Source organism: Apteryx rowi, unplaced genomic scaffold, assembly GCF_003343035.1.
Source record: "Apteryx rowi isolate R43461 unplaced genomic scaffold, aptRow1 scaffold_434, whole genome shotgun sequence".
Lineage (NCBI taxonomy): Eukaryota > Metazoa > Chordata > Aves > Apterygiformes > Apterygidae > Apteryx > Apteryx rowi.
The window spans coordinates 106,274-127,042 of NW_020450688.1; the positions used below are offsets into that span (position 1 = coordinate 106,274).

General features: G+C 43.0%; 1 protein-coding gene across 5 annotated transcripts in view; it reads right to left on the reverse strand.

Moving 5' to 3' along the window:
* ASCC2 (activating signal cointegrator 1 complex subunit 2) overlaps nt 1-20,769 on the reverse strand; it is a 38,386-nt gene that overhangs the window by 16,369 nt on the left and 1,248 nt on the right. For 4 of the 5 annotated variants that reach the window (XR_003255299.1, XM_026076601.1, XM_026076600.1 and 1 more), the window contains exons 2-15: nt 19,673-19,773; nt 18,324-18,482; nt 17,753-17,923; nt 15,826-15,955; nt 13,800-13,867; nt 11,959-12,069; nt 10,920-11,032; nt 8,749-8,823; nt 8,080-8,187; nt 6,406-6,474; nt 5,596-5,670; nt 3,932-4,118; nt 2,135-2,349; nt 340-459 (exon numbers count right to left, since the gene is read on the reverse strand). Coding sequence is in view for 4 of the 5 variants with exons in the window: in XM_026076601.1 (XP_025932386.1) it covers nt 340-459; nt 2,135-2,349; nt 3,932-4,118; nt 5,596-5,670; nt 6,406-6,474; nt 8,080-8,187; nt 8,749-8,823; nt 10,920-11,032; nt 11,959-12,069; nt 13,800-13,867; nt 15,826-15,955; nt 17,753-17,923; nt 18,324-18,482; nt 19,673-19,753 (1,682 nt within the window). In the remaining variant the exon portion in view is untranslated. The remainder of the gene's footprint in view (nt 1-339; nt 460-2,134; nt 2,350-3,931; nt 4,119-5,595; nt 5,671-6,405; nt 6,475-8,079; nt 8,188-8,748; nt 8,824-10,919; nt 11,033-11,958; nt 12,070-13,799; nt 13,868-15,825; nt 15,956-17,752; nt 17,924-18,323; nt 18,483-19,672; nt 19,774-20,769) is intronic. The other variant, XM_026076599.1, reaches the window with a different exon arrangement.

Sequence of the window (20,769 nt, forward strand, 5' to 3'; positions counted from 1 at the left end):
CACTTGGCTGATTAGAGAAAAGAGTTTAAAAAGAGATCTGAAACATATCAATCATATTATTGAGGTACAGTTAACTTCAGTGCAAGCCAACAAGGCAATGCCAAATGCCCTAACCTAAGTTTGCACCGTGTGGCACAGAACAAAATGCCAAGCAAGGCAAAAAGCAAAGTAAAGGCTCTTCTGCASCAAGCATACAGCAACAGGAACAACAAAAGGAGTCTAAGCCAAAGTTCCTGAGTGTTACCAGATTTTGAGAGTAGATAGATATTGATACTTGCAAGTTCACAGATATTTATTCCTCCTGACAGACAGGGTTAATTAAGGGTGGGCGATACTCACCGCTTGCCTTTTTGTATCCGAGAAACATCCACTGAGTCCCTACTGAAAACATCAAACTCATCATTCTGGAAAACATTATAGCGAGAAGTCACTAGAGGAGTAGGGTCTGGCTTTAGCTGTCTGTAATTAGAGAGAAAGAGAGAGAAAATGAAAACACAAGTGAAGTTGAGGAAGTCCAAGTCTTCTCCTTCCTAAGACTTTAGTTTATTTTGTGGCAATCTCACAGTCGCCCACAGCATGCCGAGACACTCTCTGTGGTGCCAGCTGACTGGGTCACAGATTGCAATCCCCTCATTTCACAGCTGCAGCATAATACGTGCAGCATCACTACATGGCACTGGTCTGAGAAAAAAGCCACAGTCTTTTAGGCTTATCTTTGTGGGGAAACCGAAGCAATGTACAGAAAGCCAGAAGAAAATTCTTCCGTTCATTTGAGTAAAACCAAACAGGAACATGGACCATTCAACAGACTGCCTGGTCTCAAAACAGTGACTCAGGAAAGCCAACACTAAGTATGATGAATTACATGCTGGAAAAAAATCCAATAATTTGCTGCTGTTGATTTCAGGATATTTATCTCCCTATGGTTCCTTCTTAATTCTGCCTCAGAGTTCCAGGTTACGCTTGTTCAATTTATATAAGTCAAAGAACCATTATCTTTACATTCATTTTGCCAGTGCTTTCAGCTCAGCTGGCATTTGAAAATGCTGTTGTGCTTACTTCTAAAATCAGCAGTAATCAAAATTCTGCATTTGCTACTGAACTGACACTTTTGTTTCAAGATGCAAGAGGCAAGAAAAAAATCCAGCCCTATATTCTGTAACTGCTGGCTCTGCAATACTAGCAGAGGAAAAAAACAACCAAAAAAGAAAACAAAAAAGCATCTTGCAAAAGCACATCTCACATCATTTGTGCCAAAGTCAGCAGATTTGACTGAGAGCATTAAGATTGTTGCAAAACCAAGATTTTTTACAACATTGCTTTTCTGATAAAGATGCTTCCTTTTTTAATGCAACAATGAGACAGTCTGCCCAATCTCCCATGAAATGTGAACAAACAGCATATTCACAACCTGAAACTCAGTCAGGAACTGCTGTTGTACTACAAGCACACCCTAGCAGCTGTGGACAACTAAAACAACTTAATTCCACTGCCAGCTACAATCCCCACACTCCATATACAACACAGAAGTAAGCAAAAGCCTGGCAACTTTGTCAAAGGGTAGATAAAAGTGGATCTGAACTGCCATTTCCAATCGCTCCCCAACGTGACTTCAACCGGAAAACAGTAGCCCTTCAAATACCGTATTTTGCCCTGCAGGTTGAATTCCAGCTGAATTAGTCCCTTTGAAGATGCCCTTTCCTGCAGGACAGCTGGGATGTTAACATCTGTGATCCTGTCCTCTGCCACAAAATAAATTTTGGAGGCAACAACATTATATTGCTCCACCCACAACAAGCCAGTGCCCCCCTCGATGGAATTTTAATGGGTTTTATTTGAGTATTTAATGGACAAGTATTTTTGTCTCCCTGTTACAAAACATGACCCAGCCTCTGCTGTACTGAAACACTGAACACTGAGCATTCCCGTCCTCTTCAGGGACGGAATGAGGGCAGCAGGTTAGTGACAGATGGCAGTCAGAAGCTCTCATGGCAGCTATCGACCCCAAGAAAATGCATATGCAACTTCTTTGAGCTCTACAGGTTTCTAACCTTCAACAAGAAGGATGTTAAATGATAAGCCACAAACTAAAATCAAAAGGCATCAAAGCAGTGCTAGATATCCTGACCCACACCTTTGCATCGTTCGCTCCAGCTTATCCAAGGACGGCACCAGCTTATCTTCTAGGATGTTGTTGATCACTTGCTCTGCGTTGTAACTGTATTCTTCCAGGCAGGCCAGGATGAAGCCCTCGCCAAGGTCTGGCAGCAGGTCTTTCACTTGAGAGATCAGAGAGTCCAGCTCCACTCCTAACACCTTGGCAGCGGGTGCAGCAGCTGCACCGGCACACTATATATACACACCAAAGAGAATTGGATGCATTACTGGAAAGAGACAGCAATTGAGGGAAGGCAGGTACACACAATGTAAAAGGGAAAGGAGCAGTTCGGGTTATCAGGATTTAACACAGAGAAGTCAAAGACTGAAGTCACAAAACAAATCAGCTAAGCTGTTTATACTATGCAAGGTTTATGACACAGAGTTGGGTGCACACCTACTCATGTCTGTTCCTGAGTCAGCTGGGATACTGTGGAGAATCCCTTCCTCAAACAATACATGGACTGTGTGTTTAAAAAATATCACACACCTTCACAATGCAGTGATGAAGTGCAATATCTGAACAAACCACAGCAATAGGAAACACAAGTCAAAGGGAGTTAGAAGCACTTTGCTCAATGACAAAGCCAGGATCCGCGGTGCAGAGTCTAGTTGGAGGCCTGTAGCTAGCAGTGTCCCCCAGGGGTCAGTACTGGGTCCAATATTGTTCAACTTATTCATCAATGACCTGGATGAAGGGACAGAGTGCACCCTCAGCGGGTTTACTGATGATACAAAACTGGGAAGAGTGGCTGATACACCAGAGGGCTGTGCTACCATTCACAGGGACCTGGACAGGCTGGAGAGATGGGCAAAGAGGAACCTCCTGAAGTTCAACAAAGGCAAGTGCAGGGTCCTGCACCTAGGGAGGAATAACCCCATGTACTCGGGTGTACAGGTTGGGGGTTGACGTGCTGGAAAGCAGCTCTGCAGAGAAGGACCTGGGAGTSCTGGTGGACAMCAAGTTAASCATGAGCTAGCAGTGTGTCCTTGTGGCCAAGAAGGCCAATGGTATCCTGGGGTGCATTAGGAAGAGGTCGAGGGAAGTGATCTTTCCCCTCTACTCAGCCCTGGTGAGGCYGCATCTGGAGTGTTGTGTCCAGTGCTGGGCTCCCCAATACAAGAGAGACATGGAGCTACTGGAGAGAGTCCAGCAAAGGGCTAAGATGATGATTAGGGGACTGGAGCATCTCTCTTAGGAGGAAAGGCTGCGAGACCTGGGCCTGCTCAGCCTGGAGAAGAGAAGGCTGAGGGGGGGACCTTATCAATGTGCATAAGTATCTGAAGGGAGGGTGTCRAGAGGATGGGGTCAGACTCTTTTCAGTGGTGCCCAGTGACAGGACAAGAAGCAACGGGCCCAAACTGGAACACGGGAAGTTCCATCTGAACGTGAGGAAAATCTTTACTGGGAGGGTGACAGAGCGCTGCAACAGGTTGCCCAGAGAGGTTGTGGAGTCTCCATCCTTGGAGCTATTCAAAAGCCATCTGGACATGGTCCTGGGCAATGTGCTCTAGGTGGCCCTGCTTGAGCAGGGGGGTTGGGCTAGATGATCTCCAGAGGTCCCTTCCAACCTTAACCATTCTGTGTATTAGGATGTAGCTTGTTTCTCATTTCATTGGGCACATGGGCCTGCACTGAAACTTAGCAAATGCAAGAAGGGAGACTAAATTTCACATCAGCCTAAAAGCCAAGCAAACCAATCCATTCTTCACAGACAAATGATGTGAGGACAGAGAGAGCAGAACCCAGCCCTATCCATACAGTTCTACTCACCTCATCCTCTGATGCATACGCAGCCCCAAGCTCTTCCAGGTCCTCAGAATTGTTCTCCACCTTTGCTGATGCTGCATTAGATGCTGCTGGTGGTGTTGGATCTTTAACAACTTGTGCTTTTTTCCTGTCTTCCCCTTCCCATGCACTTTCCACTGCTTGGAGGATATAGGCTGTCCTGGTCTCATCTCTAAGAGACCACATTAAGGACATTTCTCGTGTTCTAGAGATGCACAAACTCAGACCTTGCCATGAAGTAGCTCTGTGTTTTCAGTGACTCCCACGCATGTGCCTACATCAACATCCCCTCCCCCCTTTTTTTTTTTCCCTAAAAGCAAGCTTTCCCTCACTTGCTGCCAGTCATGCAGCTTAACCAGAGGCAGCAGCAGAGGAAGTGCCACGGAGGTGAAGGAACGACTGGCTGGGTAGATGAGGGGAGAGCAGTGGATGTTGTCTACCTTGACTTCAGCAAGGCTTTTGACACTGCCTCCCATAACATCCTCATAGACAAGCTCAGGAAGTGTGGGCTAGATGAGTGGACAGTGAGGTGGATTGAGAACTGGCTGAATGGCAGAGCTTGGAGGGTTGTGATCAGCAGCACAGTCTAGTTGGAGGCCTGTAGCTAGCRGTGTCCCCCAGGGGTCAGTACTGGGTCCAATATTGTTCAACTTCTTCATCAATGACCTGGATGAAGGGACAGAGTGCACCCTCAGCAGGTTTGCTGATGATACAAAACTGGGAGGAGTGGCGGATACACCAGAGGGCTGTGCTACCATTCACAGGGACCTGGACAGGCTGGAGAGATGGGCAAAGAGGAACCTCATGAAGTTCAACAAAGGGAAGTGCAGGGTCCTGCACCTAGGGAGGAATAACCCCATGTACTCGGGTGTACAGGTTGGGGGTTGACCTGCTGGAAAGCAGCTCTGCGGAGAAGGACCTGGGAGTGCTGGTGGACACCAAGTTAAGCATGAGGCAGCAATGTGCCCTTGTGGCCAAGAAGGCCAATGGTATGCTGGGGTGCATCAGGAAGAGTGTTGCCAGCAGGTCAAGGGAGGTGATTCTCCCCCTCTGCTCAGCCCTGGTGAGGCCACATCTGGAGTACTGTGTCCAGTTCTGGGCTCCCCAGTACAAGAGGGATGTGGCACTACTGGAGCAAGTCCAGCGAAGGGCTACAAAGATGATTAGGGGACTGGAACATCTCTCTTATGAGGAAAGACTGAGAGAGCTTGGCCTGTTTAGCTTGGAGAAGAGAAGGCTGAGAGGAGATCTTATCAACGTGTACAAGTATCTGAAGGGAGGGTGTCGAGAGGATGGGACCAGACTCTTTTCAGTGGTGCCCAGTGACAGGACGTGAGGCAACGGGCACAAACTGAAACACAGACACTTCCATCTTAACATGAGGAAAAACTTTTTCACTGTGAGGGTGACAGAGCACTGGCACAGGTTGTCCAGAGAGGTTGTGGAGTCTCCTTCTCTGGAGATATTCAAAACACGCCTGGATACAATCCTGTGCAATGTGCTCTAAGTGACCCTGCTTGAGCAGGGGGGTTGGACTAGATGATCTCCAGAGGTCCCTTCCAACCTCAGCGATTCTGTGATTCTGTGAATCTAAGAGCAGCTGGGTTTGCAAAACACTGAGGTGCACACCTGTTAACAGCAAAGGATACAATGTGGAGGATGCTTGCTGAAGCAGACTGACATCATCTTCAACAGGAAACAGCTCGTCATAGTCACGGAGAAATCTGAAAATGCAGAAGCAAGCTTAATCAGTCAAACTCAGGAGTAAATTACCTGCAGAGCTGTCACATGCCGCCATCCCTGCTATGCAATGTGACCTTTTCACTGCCCAGGTAGGAACATACAGAACCTCTCACACCCAATACTGAACACGGCACATGTTGCCATGTCTGATTTTACTCCTGTTACACTGCAGCACTCCCCACTAACCCATCACAGCCAGTTTCAACACTCCTTATGATACTATGACCCATCACCCAGTGCCCTGTTACAGAGAAAATATGGTTTATGCTTTGAACATGATCAGAACGACAGCAGCATCAGGAACACAAGATCTGATTCCCAGTTCTGTCACTTGTTCACTTTCCATCTTCAGTGTTGGCACTCAGTATCTTTGTGGTCTGGTCACCCCAGTTGAAAAGCTAGATTAGTAATAATGGCCGAACTTGTCAAGCTAGCTGTAATAGCTAAATCACTAACCTCCACTTTGCAAATTCCGAATTAAAAAGAGTGAACAACAACATTTTCCAACACCACGCAACACCCTCCTCACCTTTACAATAAAGTCTGTACTACAAATTGAAATCCTCTCACAGCAGTTTTCCCAACTAGTTAGAATGATTTCTAACTCTCAAATGCATCATAACACCTCATAATAATGTCTCGGGCAATTCTGCTGTAAAGAATGAAAGAGGAAGGCAAGCTGACCCTCCCCTTGGGTCTCATTCAGCCAGACTCACCTCCTTTCCTGAAGCACTGAAGTGAAGATCTGTAGAAATTCCTCAATAAAAGGCTGAATATTCTCACAGCTGCAAAAAACATTGGCACAACAGAGTGAAAAATCCAGTGATGAGCCTACCACATTGCAGAATCTCCACATTCTGCCTTGCTAGCCAAACTAGTAACACTCATACATCAGGGAAAATCCCATCTGAAATCAGATTTTGGGCCACTTTTTGGCTTTCATAGGAACAGAGAGTCAAATGGAAACAAGCTTTTATGGCTTCAGCAAATATTTCAGCAAGCTAGAATCCTAATTGTGATAAGGCTTCAGATCTAAAACTTTTGATAGACTTTATAAACCATAGTTTGATGTCTCAGACTTGCAATATGCAGAAAAGGGTGTGTAGAGCTTTTGTAATTGCACGGTATTATGTATGTTGGGATTATACCACTGAACCTCCCAGAAAGTATGTGCTCACCTATGCAAGAACATATGCCAAGCAAACTCCTATTGCAACTGTTCTGTTATAACGCCTAAACTTCCCCTTGCTGATTATGCATCAAGCCGCAGGGCTGAGGCAGGGCAGAACACTCCCTGCAGTGGATCAGTACTAAGAAAAGGCATTTCCCTAGAAGCTGGAAGCATCACTTTCACAGTAACCTCAGCTCCCATCAAACTGAGAATGAGTTTCTGGATCTGCCCTTTACTGCTCTTTTTATCTCTCTGAAATATATACATGTAGTCTTGAATACTGTGGAATCTGAAAATGTTACAGCCTTTGCTTCATTTTTATTTTCAATATTCCTGTGAGTGCAGAAAGGCAGCGCTCAGGTATGGCAAGGCTACTGTTACCACTTTAAGAATTAGAATTGTAGCACAGACAGATTAGGTGGTTTAACCAAAGCCACAGAGGAAGTCAATCCAGCAAATCCATAAGGAATTCAACCAACAGACCCTCTTAGTCTTCTTGGACAACTTTACTCATATCAAACCACGAAAATTATTCAAGCAGAACAGGAGCCACAGAGACCAGCAATCTACAAAACCTGTAATGAATACGGGGCAAAGATAGCCCAGGATGATAGAGCACTGGTCTTGCAAGCAAGACCCAGGTTCTTGGCTCTGTCCCCACTATGCAGCATGGTTTTGAGTCACTTCACTTGTCTTAATTTCTCCACTTACAAAGTAAGGATAATTATACTTGCCTTCATTTTGCGATTACTCACAATTATAGATAAGAAGCATTTCTTATTAGCTAGCCAATTTTCAAAATAGGAGGGGGGAAGAACTGGGCTAAGGCACCAGTACATATAGTTAAGATCACTGAAAACAGTGTTTTTTAATAAAAATGATGCATTGTTAAGGTGTCTCAGCAAAGGCTTCCACACACAGCATTATAAATTGCAATATGGCCATAAAGTGAGGTTAGCATGCTCATTGGACCATGACCTTATCTTGCTTTGGTAGGGTCAATACACAGCTCACCAAATCAATTCTGGATCAGACATAGCTTCTTCCCTGCTATCGAGGACAACAGACTTCTGATCTCAGCCAAAGTCTTTGGACATGACCCCAAAACAAATAGCAATAACTGTTCATTTCCTCCAGTAAATCTGGAAACCAAGGAACAATTTTCTTCTTGAAGGCAATCAAGTAATTGGCTAGTACCACAGAGCTCAAGTGCCAATACCTGTTTTCTAAGATGGGCTGCAGACAGATTTGATTTATAAGGATGTGAAAAGCTTCCATCACCTTCTTCTTGGAATGGGAAATTCTCCTCCACAAATCAGCAAAAACACTTCAGAGTTGAAAACAAACAAAACCACTGTTAGTATCAGCATAGGAAATCTGATTCTCTAACACACACTTTTCTGCAGAGAAATCCCTCTACAGGAGGAATTTCATTAGCCGAATTGTTTCTTTGCTGCAAGAACCAGAGATTAGAGCCATTTCATAATCATGGATTAAGCAAAACCCATGCTCTAAACAAAGTTGCTCTCAGCCACCAATTGACCTGACAGCTAGACAAATGATATCTCATCTGTATCAGCATAGTCTGTGCTTTAAAATGCCATGAGACCAGGTTACACAGAGATACCATCGATCTTTTTGCACTCTGTTACGATTTAGATACATCTCTCATCAAGCCTCTTCTTCGAGAGCAGTAAAAGAAATCATTCGTCACCCCGCTGCCCAAGAAAGATCTTTTGGAATTAGAAAAGCTGTCTCTTCAGAGATCTTTGAAGCAGCATAAAAAAGTAGAAGGACTGCAGAGGTGGGCAAAGCAGCACGAAGCACTTTTTTAACTAAGCCCTGGGAGATTCTCATTGAAAAAGCAAGCCTTCTCAGACATTTTCACCTGTTATCCTCATAATGCCTCTTCTTAATTGCAGATTCCAGCTCAGGAATTGCCAATTCATAAAACGAAGCTAATCTGTAAAAAAGGACAACAAAACAATAACTGTCAACTGAGGTTTCAAAAATCATTTGCTAAAAAATAAGTCATATGGTTAATTTCATTAAATTCTCCTCACTAGCAGTACTCATTAGTATTACCGTTTTGTTATTTTTCCCCTGAAACACAAGCAAGCAAATATGTGATAGGCAAAGAGCAGCGCTCTAAGGAAACCATCAAAATATCTTGGAAGCTGTAGCCAAAGAAATGCATTTAAAAAGCATCATGCTACTGAATAGAAGAACAATCCGCCCAACTGAGAAACATCCCAAACACAAATCTGTAGTCTGCAAAGAGCTGATATGCTCGAGTCTTTCATGAGACACCCCCTCCCACCCCAAAATCCTCAAGGCTCTATCTTGCTACACTAAAAAATCGGATATGAAACAGGACGTGATTTCCAACGAAGTCTTGCTATTTGGCTCTGCTCTAGGTGAGCATTTAGATGGAGGTATTTGATAAGCAGAAAGCTTAAGAGGATGTTTCAATAGGGTGGGGGCAGGAAGAAACAAGCAAACAAAAAAGTTAGTTTGGTCCAGTTTCACATTTTATGTGCCAAACAGCCCCCACAGAGCCTTTCTGTTCAGGGACAAAGCACTAGGAGATGTTGAGAAACCTGCCCTCACACAATAACAGCAGGTCCTGCTTCATGAGTAGCTAGATGCTATAACTAATGGTTAACAGCACTTTGCCCAAAAGCCAAGCCTGCTGAACTGAGGAGCAGAGGCTCCATTAGCAACATTATGTGCATGTCTCATATAAGAGCCAAACATGTTAAATGAGTGTCCTTGAGGCAATGTAGCAGAATCAGGCTCATACTTTCATTTAGGGAGAGAGATTAGCAAGTGCCAACAGAATGATTCAGGCTCACAGAGGTGCCAAAAAGATGACATGTAAATCAGTTTTCCCTCCCCACACTCCAAAGACCCAGTGATGAGTCCATATTGAGAAGTAACGAAAATGTTGCTGCTGTCCCACTGTACAGAGATCAGGATGTTTTTTGGTGCATCTCTAACATCAACGATAGAATTAAAAGCAAAGGCTTTCCTTCTCCGAGTAACCAAGCATGCAAGCAGCGTGGCTTGCCAATCCAAACAGCCACCAGCACTCCACCAACCTGCTCTTCTTTCGATAACCAACTTGACAACAACAACCAAAGAGCACAGAAACCTGAACACCCTACAGCAGTATTACTCAACCTGTGGTCCATAAACCACTCGGAGCTTATGAGACCTCAGAGGTTTGCAACATGTTTGGAAACAGAAGCAAAAAATGAGTGTTCATTCACAGCAACAGGCAAACAAAATGGGGGAAATAAGGACAAGAAATTAACACTTCAGTTTGTCCTTAACGGAGGCTGTTAGGGCAGGACTGTACAAGATGAGGTGAGGGCTTAAAACACCCAGTCTGCTCCAGGTAAGTGCCACTCAAGGACTTGCAGCCTCTGCAGAAACACACTCCTGCCTGGTCCTTGTGACCGTCCTGGCTCCTGACTCATCGCCACCGTGATCCAGCTAGACAAAGGAATTCACTGACAGCACAGTTGTGACAGTGCTGGCTTGTCACCTTCTCCCAGGAAGGTGGTACCACTCACTCAGCTTTTGCCAAAGCTCAGCAATATTCTCTAACATAAAACTTAGGCATAACATCAAACAAATGCTTTCCTGGGAGCGATGGTCCCTCATGGACTGAGACTTTCTGCTCCCCTTGGTTCAGGTCCTACAGCAGGAAGTCGTTTTTGTCCACAGCTCTTCTCTGTTGGTCCCTCCAAGCTTTCCAAAGCACACTGAGTACTATTTAGCTGGGTCCTGAAACTGTACAGGGTTGCCCAGCTCTAGACTCTCTCAAGGACAACAACGAAGGTGAACATATCACAGACAAACTCTAGGCATCCCTACATTAATTCATTTGATTTACTGGGAGTCTATGTACTCCCATCAGTGCAAGCCTAGCAGTCTTTAGTTATGCTTAATCTGCCAATTCTTTCAACGATGAAGGCACTGGGACAGGGCAGAGCAGCACACTTGGTATTTCTGCTTCACCAAGACAAGCTCTGTCTTCAGTCTGAGAGGTACCTGTAGCAAAAGTCATGTTTTTGGAAGGTCTGGCAAGCCAATGGGAAGACATCAAGAAACGCCCAGAGTGTCGTGCAAGTGTCACACAAGTACAGCACAATATCCTTCAGCTCCTGAGAGAGAAAGAGCAATTACTAAGAGGGAAAAAAAGCCACACAAGCTTTCCTGGCAACACAGTATAACCCACTCTAACAGGGACACACCATGTTCGGACTAAGCCTTTTTCTTGACTGCAGGAAGAGAGTTTGCCTTCAATCACATGCACATTGTGCGTTATTGGGTACAGAGGTAGACAGAGACAGCGTCTGTGCTTTACCTATAATACAATCCCAACTGCTTGCTCTCATTAAAGATTCTGTTAAATAAAGAGAACCCTCATCAGATCCTGTTTCGGACAGTGGCATTTGCCCTCCATAAATCTTCCACATATAATATTCTTCCCCATCTAGCTGGAAGCACTGCATAGCAGTAGTACAGGAATTAAAGGGATGATTTCTGCAGTCCGTTTCAGTGTAAGATGCGTTTCCAGGGTAGCTGTAACAACTCCCACATACAGTCCATATGACTAAGATTCTGTAGAAGACCGTATGCTCACTGAGATGGGGCCTCTCTTTCAATATGCATTTGTACAGCACCTAGCACAATAAAACCTCTTAATTAATTGAAGGTAAAGTTCACTACTGTTGAACAGACAGTTCTGAAGAAAATATCAATTCTGATCACTCTCAGGGTTATTTTAAGACTTCTGTAGGATGTTCTGTTACATTACTTATGAACTGAATGGGGAAAAAAATTACAAAATTTAAAAAAAAACACCCCACAGTGCAATGGATATGGTTGAAATGCACAAGAGCAAAGCAACAAACCCACGGTGGAAAGGCTTTATCAGCAAGTCATATGATAAACAGCGAAACAATAACAAGCAACCGTGTGCTGTATGAGACATCAGCATCTGGGGACAGAATGACTCTCCCTGGTCTTACTGCGCCACAGGCTATTCAGCCTACAAACAGTACAGTGCGCTGAGTAACAGTTCTACCTGGAGAGGCATGTTCCCAGGAGTCACATTTACTCTTTCTTCCAGTTTCTGGGGCTCAGCAGAGGCTCCTTCACACTGCAAGCCACATTTGTGCAAGATATTGTTGAATACCTAGATCAACAGAGCAGAAGCGTTATGACAGGGGAAAGCAGTGGAACATGTTTTATCCTGTAGTACAGCAATATAAGAGTATTCTACACTCTGATCACTTGGTTCAGCTGAATAGAGATGAAACTATTTCCACACAACACAGAGTCATGTAAGCTGAAAGCTGCGGGCTTCCTGCAGGCTACAGCAGGAAGGGCCACACCATGCTTCTGAAACTGCATGTGACTTGCAAGCAATTCAAATGCAGCTGAGTAGGGTGGTGGTGCCAAGACAGGGACTGCAGGCTAATCCAAATCCTTAGCTATGTGAGAAAATCAGCCAGCAAGCTCTACCAACACTGATGAGGCCACCTAGGATCCGACTAGCCCTATTTGCAAGGGAGTAACGGGACAATTGGGAAGTTAATGTCAGCTACTGCTCACAAGCTGCTCCCAAAGCTCTTCCTGCCCTCTCTTCTGAGGTTAGCAGGACAGATTTTGTGGCTCTTGGCTATAATTGAAAAATCTAGGGTGAGGCTGATAGAATTAGGCTCAGGATTGCTAGCCAGCTTCGGTGTAGGACCAACTTCAAAGCTACTCCTCTACATTGGCATCTTAGGAGATTTGCCAAGCCTTACTCAGCCATGTGGATGGGTGGCTAAAAGTATTGACACTAAGTACTTGGGCTTAATATTGCTATTCCACAGTGCATGTAAGCTCCTAACCAGCACCAGTATCAACTCCTTTCAGAAATGGGGTAAACACATACTTTTATGGATCAGTAACACCGTGCTTTCTCTGAGCTACTACACGCGCACACTTGAGATATACTGGTATCTCTCTGCAGTGGTTAACAAAATACAGCGTAAAGAAACCAAAGGTCTGTAGAGAAACTGCTCCGACATGATATATCACAAACAAACAGAATCTTTGCTGCCCTCTCCCAGTAATTCATTTCAAAGTTTAGTCTTGCATCCTAGAATATTATTAATATATGAATATTATTAATATATGCTATCACCTCTCCTATTTAGCTCTAGCAGTTTCTTAACACATGCAAAGAAAGAAGAATGTGAACTTTCAAAAAGCCAAGCGACATTATGCGTGTCTTGGGGTAAAAAGTATTTTTTGGTTTTGTTTATTTTTGCGTATAGGTGAGGTTTTTGAGGACCCAAACATGACATTTTCACGGTACAAAGATGTCAAGGCATCTTGATTTACCTTCAGGTTAAATGCGAATCCTGCTTACTGAGTCTGGGGAAGATTTGAACTGCTCATAGAAATGAAAGCTTAGAAATAGAGAGGTGCTGATATCATTTATATGGCAGCAATGCATCCCTCCCAATTTTCATTTACTCCTGAGAACCTGCAGTGTTAAAACTCACATATTCTGCTACGTCAAGTCTTAGCTATTTCTCACAGTCTCTATTATGTTGTTTTAAGTTTCAATGCTTTCCCTGCACAGGACCAGACATGAAGAAGTTACTTTGTATTTGATCTGCCTAACAAAAATTCAAGGTTAATGCAAAGGGAATGTCAGAAGCAGAAGGAAGGTAACAGGAATCAGTCATCAGCAATAGTTTTAGATAAAGGTTCAAAAACCGCCTGACCCATATTAGCACGAAATGGATAAAAAAGGAATAACAAATACATTCTGCCTGCCTCTGATCACATTTGCTCCCTTCCTCCCTCTAAACTATCCCACACCATAATCTAGATGAAACCGGAGCCCCAGGCCACGCAGAAAAGCAGTACCTGGAGGACAGTGGGCAGAGTTTCGTCTAAGTCACTGAAGTAACTCGGTTGCTGAGTGAAGATATTTTCTGAGAAGAGGGGGAGAAAGAGACCATTTCCCATCAGTTCAGACAGTCATGTTAACAGGCAAATTTGTACCAGAGGATGTACTTGCGTTACCAGCAACCCCCCTCTCCAGATAACGTTACTAACATTTTAGGACTTAAGAAATGAATCTGTGCCCAACGCATGCACAGTGCCTCCTCCTATAAAGCTCACCCATCAACAGCTCAGTGCAACTGGAGGACTAGTAATGAGAATATGCTCATCAGAGCAGAGCAAACGAGATGTTAGATGATTCACGCCCCAGAGGCGGAATCAATGAATAATGTAAATACTAAACATTCCTAGTTCCTTTATTTGACAACTGGAGTTGACTTTTAATTACTGATAACAGTTCAGCATACACTAGAAAATGTTCTATAGAATATTTCTTAAAGGTAATGAGGCTTTAGTAATACCTACTATTATGTTACTAGGACTTCATTACCTTTACAAAATACTCCACTAAGTAATGGTGTATCATAAATGCTGGTCAAGTATTAGATAGGCTGCCTATTTTCCTGTGAATTACTGTTCAGACTATGAAAATTAACAGAGTTCCTCAGCAAGGACAGAGCACAGGTAAGAGTTATGAGATGGTTTCAGAAAAATTTATTCCTTGAGAAAAGCCTAAAATTTATGAAGTTATAAATTACACACCAGAATTGCTCATGCCATTACTGTGACAACATAACATGTATAATCAGGTAAACAAATCATTGGTCACTTGCACGCAGCATTAGTGTGTTGTACTTGAAAGGGTATGTATAATTCAAATGAGGTTTCATACACTTAGGTCTTCTTCAGAATATTTTAAGACACAGATAATTTAACTGCACATCTGAAAGAGAATTATCCATCTTGGTTACGCATTCTTCCTACTCCTGAGGCTTAGCAGGCAAATTTATAGTGAAAGTTACTGAAAAAGGACAAAGGGATCAGCATTCAAAAATTCAACGGCTTATCTAAGCTTTTCTCGGTCTGGAAATTTGGCAAAAATCTTGTATAGATAGGCTGTGTCACATGATCTCTAGTACTTCTCATGTTAGTCAACTTGGAAATGAGACAAAAATAACTACCAAAGAAAGGAAAAAATTTCATTATATGAACTGCAGACAGACTGGGTTAGAATTCATGAAGAGCAGCTCACTTAATCCAAGTTTAGGTACTCTTCCATCTGTGCTCAGGTGCATGTTAAAGACCACAGGTAGTTCCCTTGTGAAAAGGGCACAGGACAAATACAGAATCTAAACGAATATGCCCTCTCTTCATTATGCAGGTTCTAATGTCCAAGGCTGTCCAAGCTGTTGCTTAATAGGCACTTGCTGCTAAGATTGTCTATGCAGGTACAGAGATATCTAGGGACAAGCACAGCTTGAGCTCTGAAGTATGCTGCAGTTTGAAGGCACTATATAAATCAATGTCTGCATTGAAGGTTCACGTTCTCCCAATTCACAGGCCAGTAATTAATTCCTGTTGCAGATTTCACTAAGCTCCCAACTCTGGGAACAAGAACACTTGTATCAGCAGTCGGACTGTGCCCCATCTTCTAACCTTCCTTCCTCCTTGCCCAGAAGTAAAGTTCTTTGCCCCTTCCCCTCTCTACCTGGATAGTACAGAGCCCTCACGGTCCTCTTACAGCGGCTGAGAGCGCTTTTAGTTGGTTTGGGAAATAACTGCTGAGGCTTGACCCAAGGTTCAGTCATGCCTATGAGCACAGCTCAGGACAGCTAAACAGCAGGCCACAATATATTCCTTGACATAAATGAAGTTCACAAGGAACAAAAAAAAAAAATCATTTTATTGAGAAATTATAGATGCCAGCTGCTGTTGAGCAGCTTGTTTTCAGGCCAGTAACCTCAGTATAAAACCCCACTCACTGCCTGCCATTTCACGAGTAAGCAAAAGCCTAAACACAACAAGCTGTTCCTTCGCTTTAACTAACCAATCATCTTCTGGAGCAGGAGACCATTTCCTTTTCCAAAAAGCACACAGAGATCCAGAATCTTAGGGATGTCGAAAAGAAAGTTGTTGTAAATAATTTCTCCAAAGACAGAGGGAGTGATAAAATGATCCTACAAAGAAAAAATAATTTAATTTGATAATTTTAAATCAAAGCTAGTATTTAATAGTATTTGATAATAAAATAATAATTTAAAGGATAATCCATATCTTACTCTGCAGGAATTGCAACATTAAAATGACACTTTTAAAAACATCTCTCAAAGCTGTATTAAGGTTGCGGTTTCATAAAAGGCAGCAACTGCCCCTACAGTCCCCCTGCAGACCCCTCTATCCCTACATTCCCAGCTGCCAGCCACTGCCACTGCACCATCCACCCCACTGGACTAGCACCACTGCTTACACAGCTGGGCTGCACCCTGAATTGAACTGATCAACCTAAAAGTTAAAATAAAAGGCTGTTTACAGGTGGTTCAGTTCCCAAATCTGGCTCACTACGTTGCCAAATAAACAGCTGGGCTCACACAACAAGGGGTCAGCTCAGGAGCAGGAACGGGAACAGCTTAACTGGCATTGACACCAAAGAAATACACACAAAATCACAGCCTAAGGTTATTGATAGCCTGATAAGGTAGAATTGAGGCACCAACGATGACTGCACTGGTGAAAGAAATAGGAAGAAAAACCATTTCTGAACTGCAGCTCTATACCTTGACTGCTAAAACACTGCACCCAGAACACATGACTCATAACATTCAAGGAGTGTCTTTTAATATTCTAGATGACAAAAAATCCATTATCTCCAAGATGGAGAAGCAATCAAGGTAAAATGCGATTCTGGTGTCAGTGATTTTTACAAGACTGATTTGCCTATGATGGCAAAAGTTTTTAATCACAGTGCAAGGTAGTAGATGCATGGTAAGCACGTTCTACCTATTAAAGCAGAGGGACAGGGCTTTAGGCTGGCTAGGTTCAGTTTCCAGAACTCCTGCTGACTGCCTGCACGACAACAGACTATCCATTCTTTTCAAGTTACTCAACTCTAAAATCGTTTCAAATGCTTGTCTGCCTCATTGGAGTAGTAAGATTTAATCAGATCCTGGAATGAAAGGCACCATAGAAGTGTTGAGTACTTTTGCTGAAGTGATGCCAACTGCAGGCTCCAGCATTCCTTTCACGTCTTCCTTCCCTAGGCCTCCAACTCCCACTCCAAGACCTCTCCTCAAAATGTCTTAAATGTCACCATTGTGATCATCAAGAAGAATCAGTATCATCACTAAAGAGCACAAAATAAACCAAGGAGGATATCAAGGGAGTAAATTGCTGAAACACAAGGTGCCTCATCCAGCCCAAAGGGCCTTGTGAAAATTCCATAGCTGCTCATGGGAGTTGCACTCACACAAGTATGGATGAGTATGTCTTTTAATTATGATGCCAAGAAAACAGTAATTTAGAGCAATTTCATTGTGCATCCAAAACTTGGAGAAAGTTCAAGGAGAAACAGGTATTAGCATAGGTTTTGCAACACTGCATGGCGCAGAGGAGCTGGCATGAGGGAGCAAACACTTGACTACTGGTGGCTTGAACAGCCTTTTACATTCCTTGCAGCCGTGCAAAGGCCACCTTACTCTTTTTTTCCTCTTATTCTATTGTGTCATAATGCCACATGTTGCCACCCTGTTATTATCTAGTTGTTTGCCTGGATCTCCCTTCCTAAGAAATCATTACATATTTCAGATACTTCAGAGCTGAGTGGTTATCATCTCCATACAGAGAAACAGACTGCCAAAACCAGGCAGCAAGAAGAACGCATCTAGGACACGCAAACAAGAAACATGATTAATTTCTCCACTTGTCTATTTTTCTAAGCTATACAGCCCAGAGCGCCTGTAAGACAAAGCAATATTTACCTTGGATTCCTTGTGAGTGGACATTCTGAGGAAGGTCAGAAAGACACTCCGATGAAGATATTTCTGCATGTCATTCACTTCTGGATGGAAATCCAACAGGGCATCAAACTTGCGAGGGGCATAGCACAGATAGGAATCCAGACATTTCTGAAGTGTCTCATCAAATATTACCTTATACAACAAAAGAGAAGAAAATGGAGAGAAGGGAAGGCTACGCATTCATAGGTGGCAGCATGCACTGTAAGAGTGAGAGGCAGTCTTATAACGTGCGAGTTGCACTCAAAGGCATCCCAGTTAAATTTAGAAGCAAACCAAAACAGTCAAAGATGCTAAAACAATTTACGTGTCCATCAAATCCAAGAAAACTCTTTCAGAAATCCGCAACTAAAAAACTATAGGGAAATATTACATTCTTTGCAGACTAAGAAGCAGTAATCAAAATGAAAATGCCTGACAAATGACATAGTGGGCATATGAGAGTCTTTATCAAAAACATGATTTAAAGTTCGTGGCTTTTACAAGCACCTATACTGCTCATATTTTTTCTTCAGTACCCACAAAACAATATTACCTGGCACCAAAATTTGTCATGAGGCAAAGCCAGAAGCCAGTCCAGATCATTTGCAATGAATTTTGCTCGCTCCAAGAATTCTTCCGCTAAGGCAGGGTCTCTGACAACAGGTGGTGGTCTATATAGCACAAAAGACCTATCTGTTTTTATTTCTGGATGCTGCAGAAAGCCAAAACACTGTATTAAAAACATGGACCAAGCAACAGGAATCCACACTTACAATTTGCCCTTTCTACAGAATTTTAGGAAACCGATACAAAATTATGCTTTAAAACAACTTTACATGTGTCTTTCAGCTCCCTGACAACTTCCCACTTTCTAATATTTAAAGGCAGCAGATCAGTGGGTTTATATCGTTCATATTTTTCAGCAATATTTTCAGATACCTTCATAATTCAGCACATGTTGCTCCTTGTATTCTATTAACTGAAAGCCTTGCAAAGCTGTTTGTTTTGGAGGTGTGGGAGGATTACAACAGCTTAATGCCATGGCTTTGAGATGCTGCCCATGCTCTCTTTCTCCTCCAAGCTGGATCTTGAACAACATTCTGGACCACCAAATCCAGAAAAGAAACATTTTACTGTCCTTCCCAAGAGAAGGGAACACAGTTTGCTCAGATACCCCCATCTTAGAAAGAGAATCACATTGAGTAGCCAGCAGCACCTTCCAGCTCTGCCTCAGTCCACCCATATGCCCAGGGGAACCTCTTCATAGCAAGTGGCATTAACAGCAGATCCCTCTTCTGCAACAGGCCAGGGAGAAAGCTCTGTCCATGCCTTCTCATTTCTGAGAGAAAAGGGATCACTGTGGATTTTATTTTGTGCACAATTTTGAATGCTCTTATATAATATCACAGGCAGGCATACAATGCTTCCCAGCTTGCACGTTAGACATGGAGCAACAAGGCACCGATTTCTGATTTCACCCTGTGGTTCCAAGTTAGAGCCACAGGGCAGGAGGTTAAAGGACGCGGTAAGTGGACAGACTGATCCCAGTGCTATAGCTCAGAGCTAAACTTCCACACAGAGCTTGCAAAAGCTCAGAAAGCATTCGGTCCATTACAGCAAGGTTTACCTTGCTGATCGGGCTGTTCCTTGGAAGGATAAGAAGTTCTAGGAGAACACATTTTACCATAGATTTTGAACACAGTAAGTTTTCATTGACACAACATCAGAAAAAAGGTCACAACTATCTGAATGCACTGACACAGGAAAAAAACAATTTCACTACCAGGGAGGCCATTCAAATTTCACTATATCCTGGGCCCAGGGCTAGTTTTGCCCAAGTCTCAAAATAAAACAACTTTTGGTTGAGGGTCTTGTTTGGCTTTCAAGAAAAACACAGCTCACCAGTGCTGGTAAAGTCCTCAGCTTCCCTGTCTTTGGATCCTTTTCCGTCAGCTGGAGTTCATCCAGTGGTAAGGCTGGCATCGTGATGACTTATTCCTGTCCTTAGCAAACACAAAAACAAAAGCAGCACAGGATGTGTTTTACAAGACCGAGAGCATAACGAAACAGGTTGCAGCCTTACTATAACACACAAACACCGTGGCTGGAAACAGATTCAGGCAAAGACAATCTAACCACCACCCAAATGCCAAGCCTTTAGGGAACACCCAAGAGCAAGTTGCACATGGCTCAGAAGACACTTGTATCATGGTGCTATAGTTTCATTCCTGATCCTTACTGAGATGCCACAGACATCTTCACGGACAACTGAAAGCATTTTGGGACACTGTTTAATATGGGAGCTTAATATTTATATCTGGTTATCGAACCAGAACTCTCTGTTTGGGTGCTGAACTCTGTTTTTGCAGCCTATCTCCTGACATCACAAGCTGGAGAGGCAATAAAAGACATCCTGCCAACATACTATTAAAAGAATATTTTTGATTCTTATGTCATAGATTCACTCACTACTTATTCAGATAACGTACATTAAAAATAAAACATAAGGTGGGGCACGAAACACAACTTTCCTTTCCTCTGCCAATTTCCCACGCATGTTTCAGAAGAAAGTTCACAAAACCATCCTCTAATCTTCACCAGCATTTATAGGCTCAGCAATATTTCATTTAACTTTCTGAAATTAATTGTAAATGTAATTCAAAAGAACATATACTATTATGTGCACTGTTAAAAAAAACCCTCAAATATTAATAAAAATGAAAATTGCAAGTTTAGCAGAGCTTTTAATTTCTCAGGAGTTTTATAGTGCTGTTATGATTTATGTGAAATGTTACTATAAGTTATGTCCTTGTTAAGATCTAAGATCGCAAGTGTCCTTACATGCATATTTAATTGCACTCACATTGCCTGGGCAAAACCACATAAATCAAGAGAAATGTTTCTATAGCTGAACAATGAAGATTCAAGAGGCGGGACAAGGTTTAGACAGCAAGTGAAAAAATCTAAGATTTTCAGTTCCAGATTTTTGGTCCTGCAGT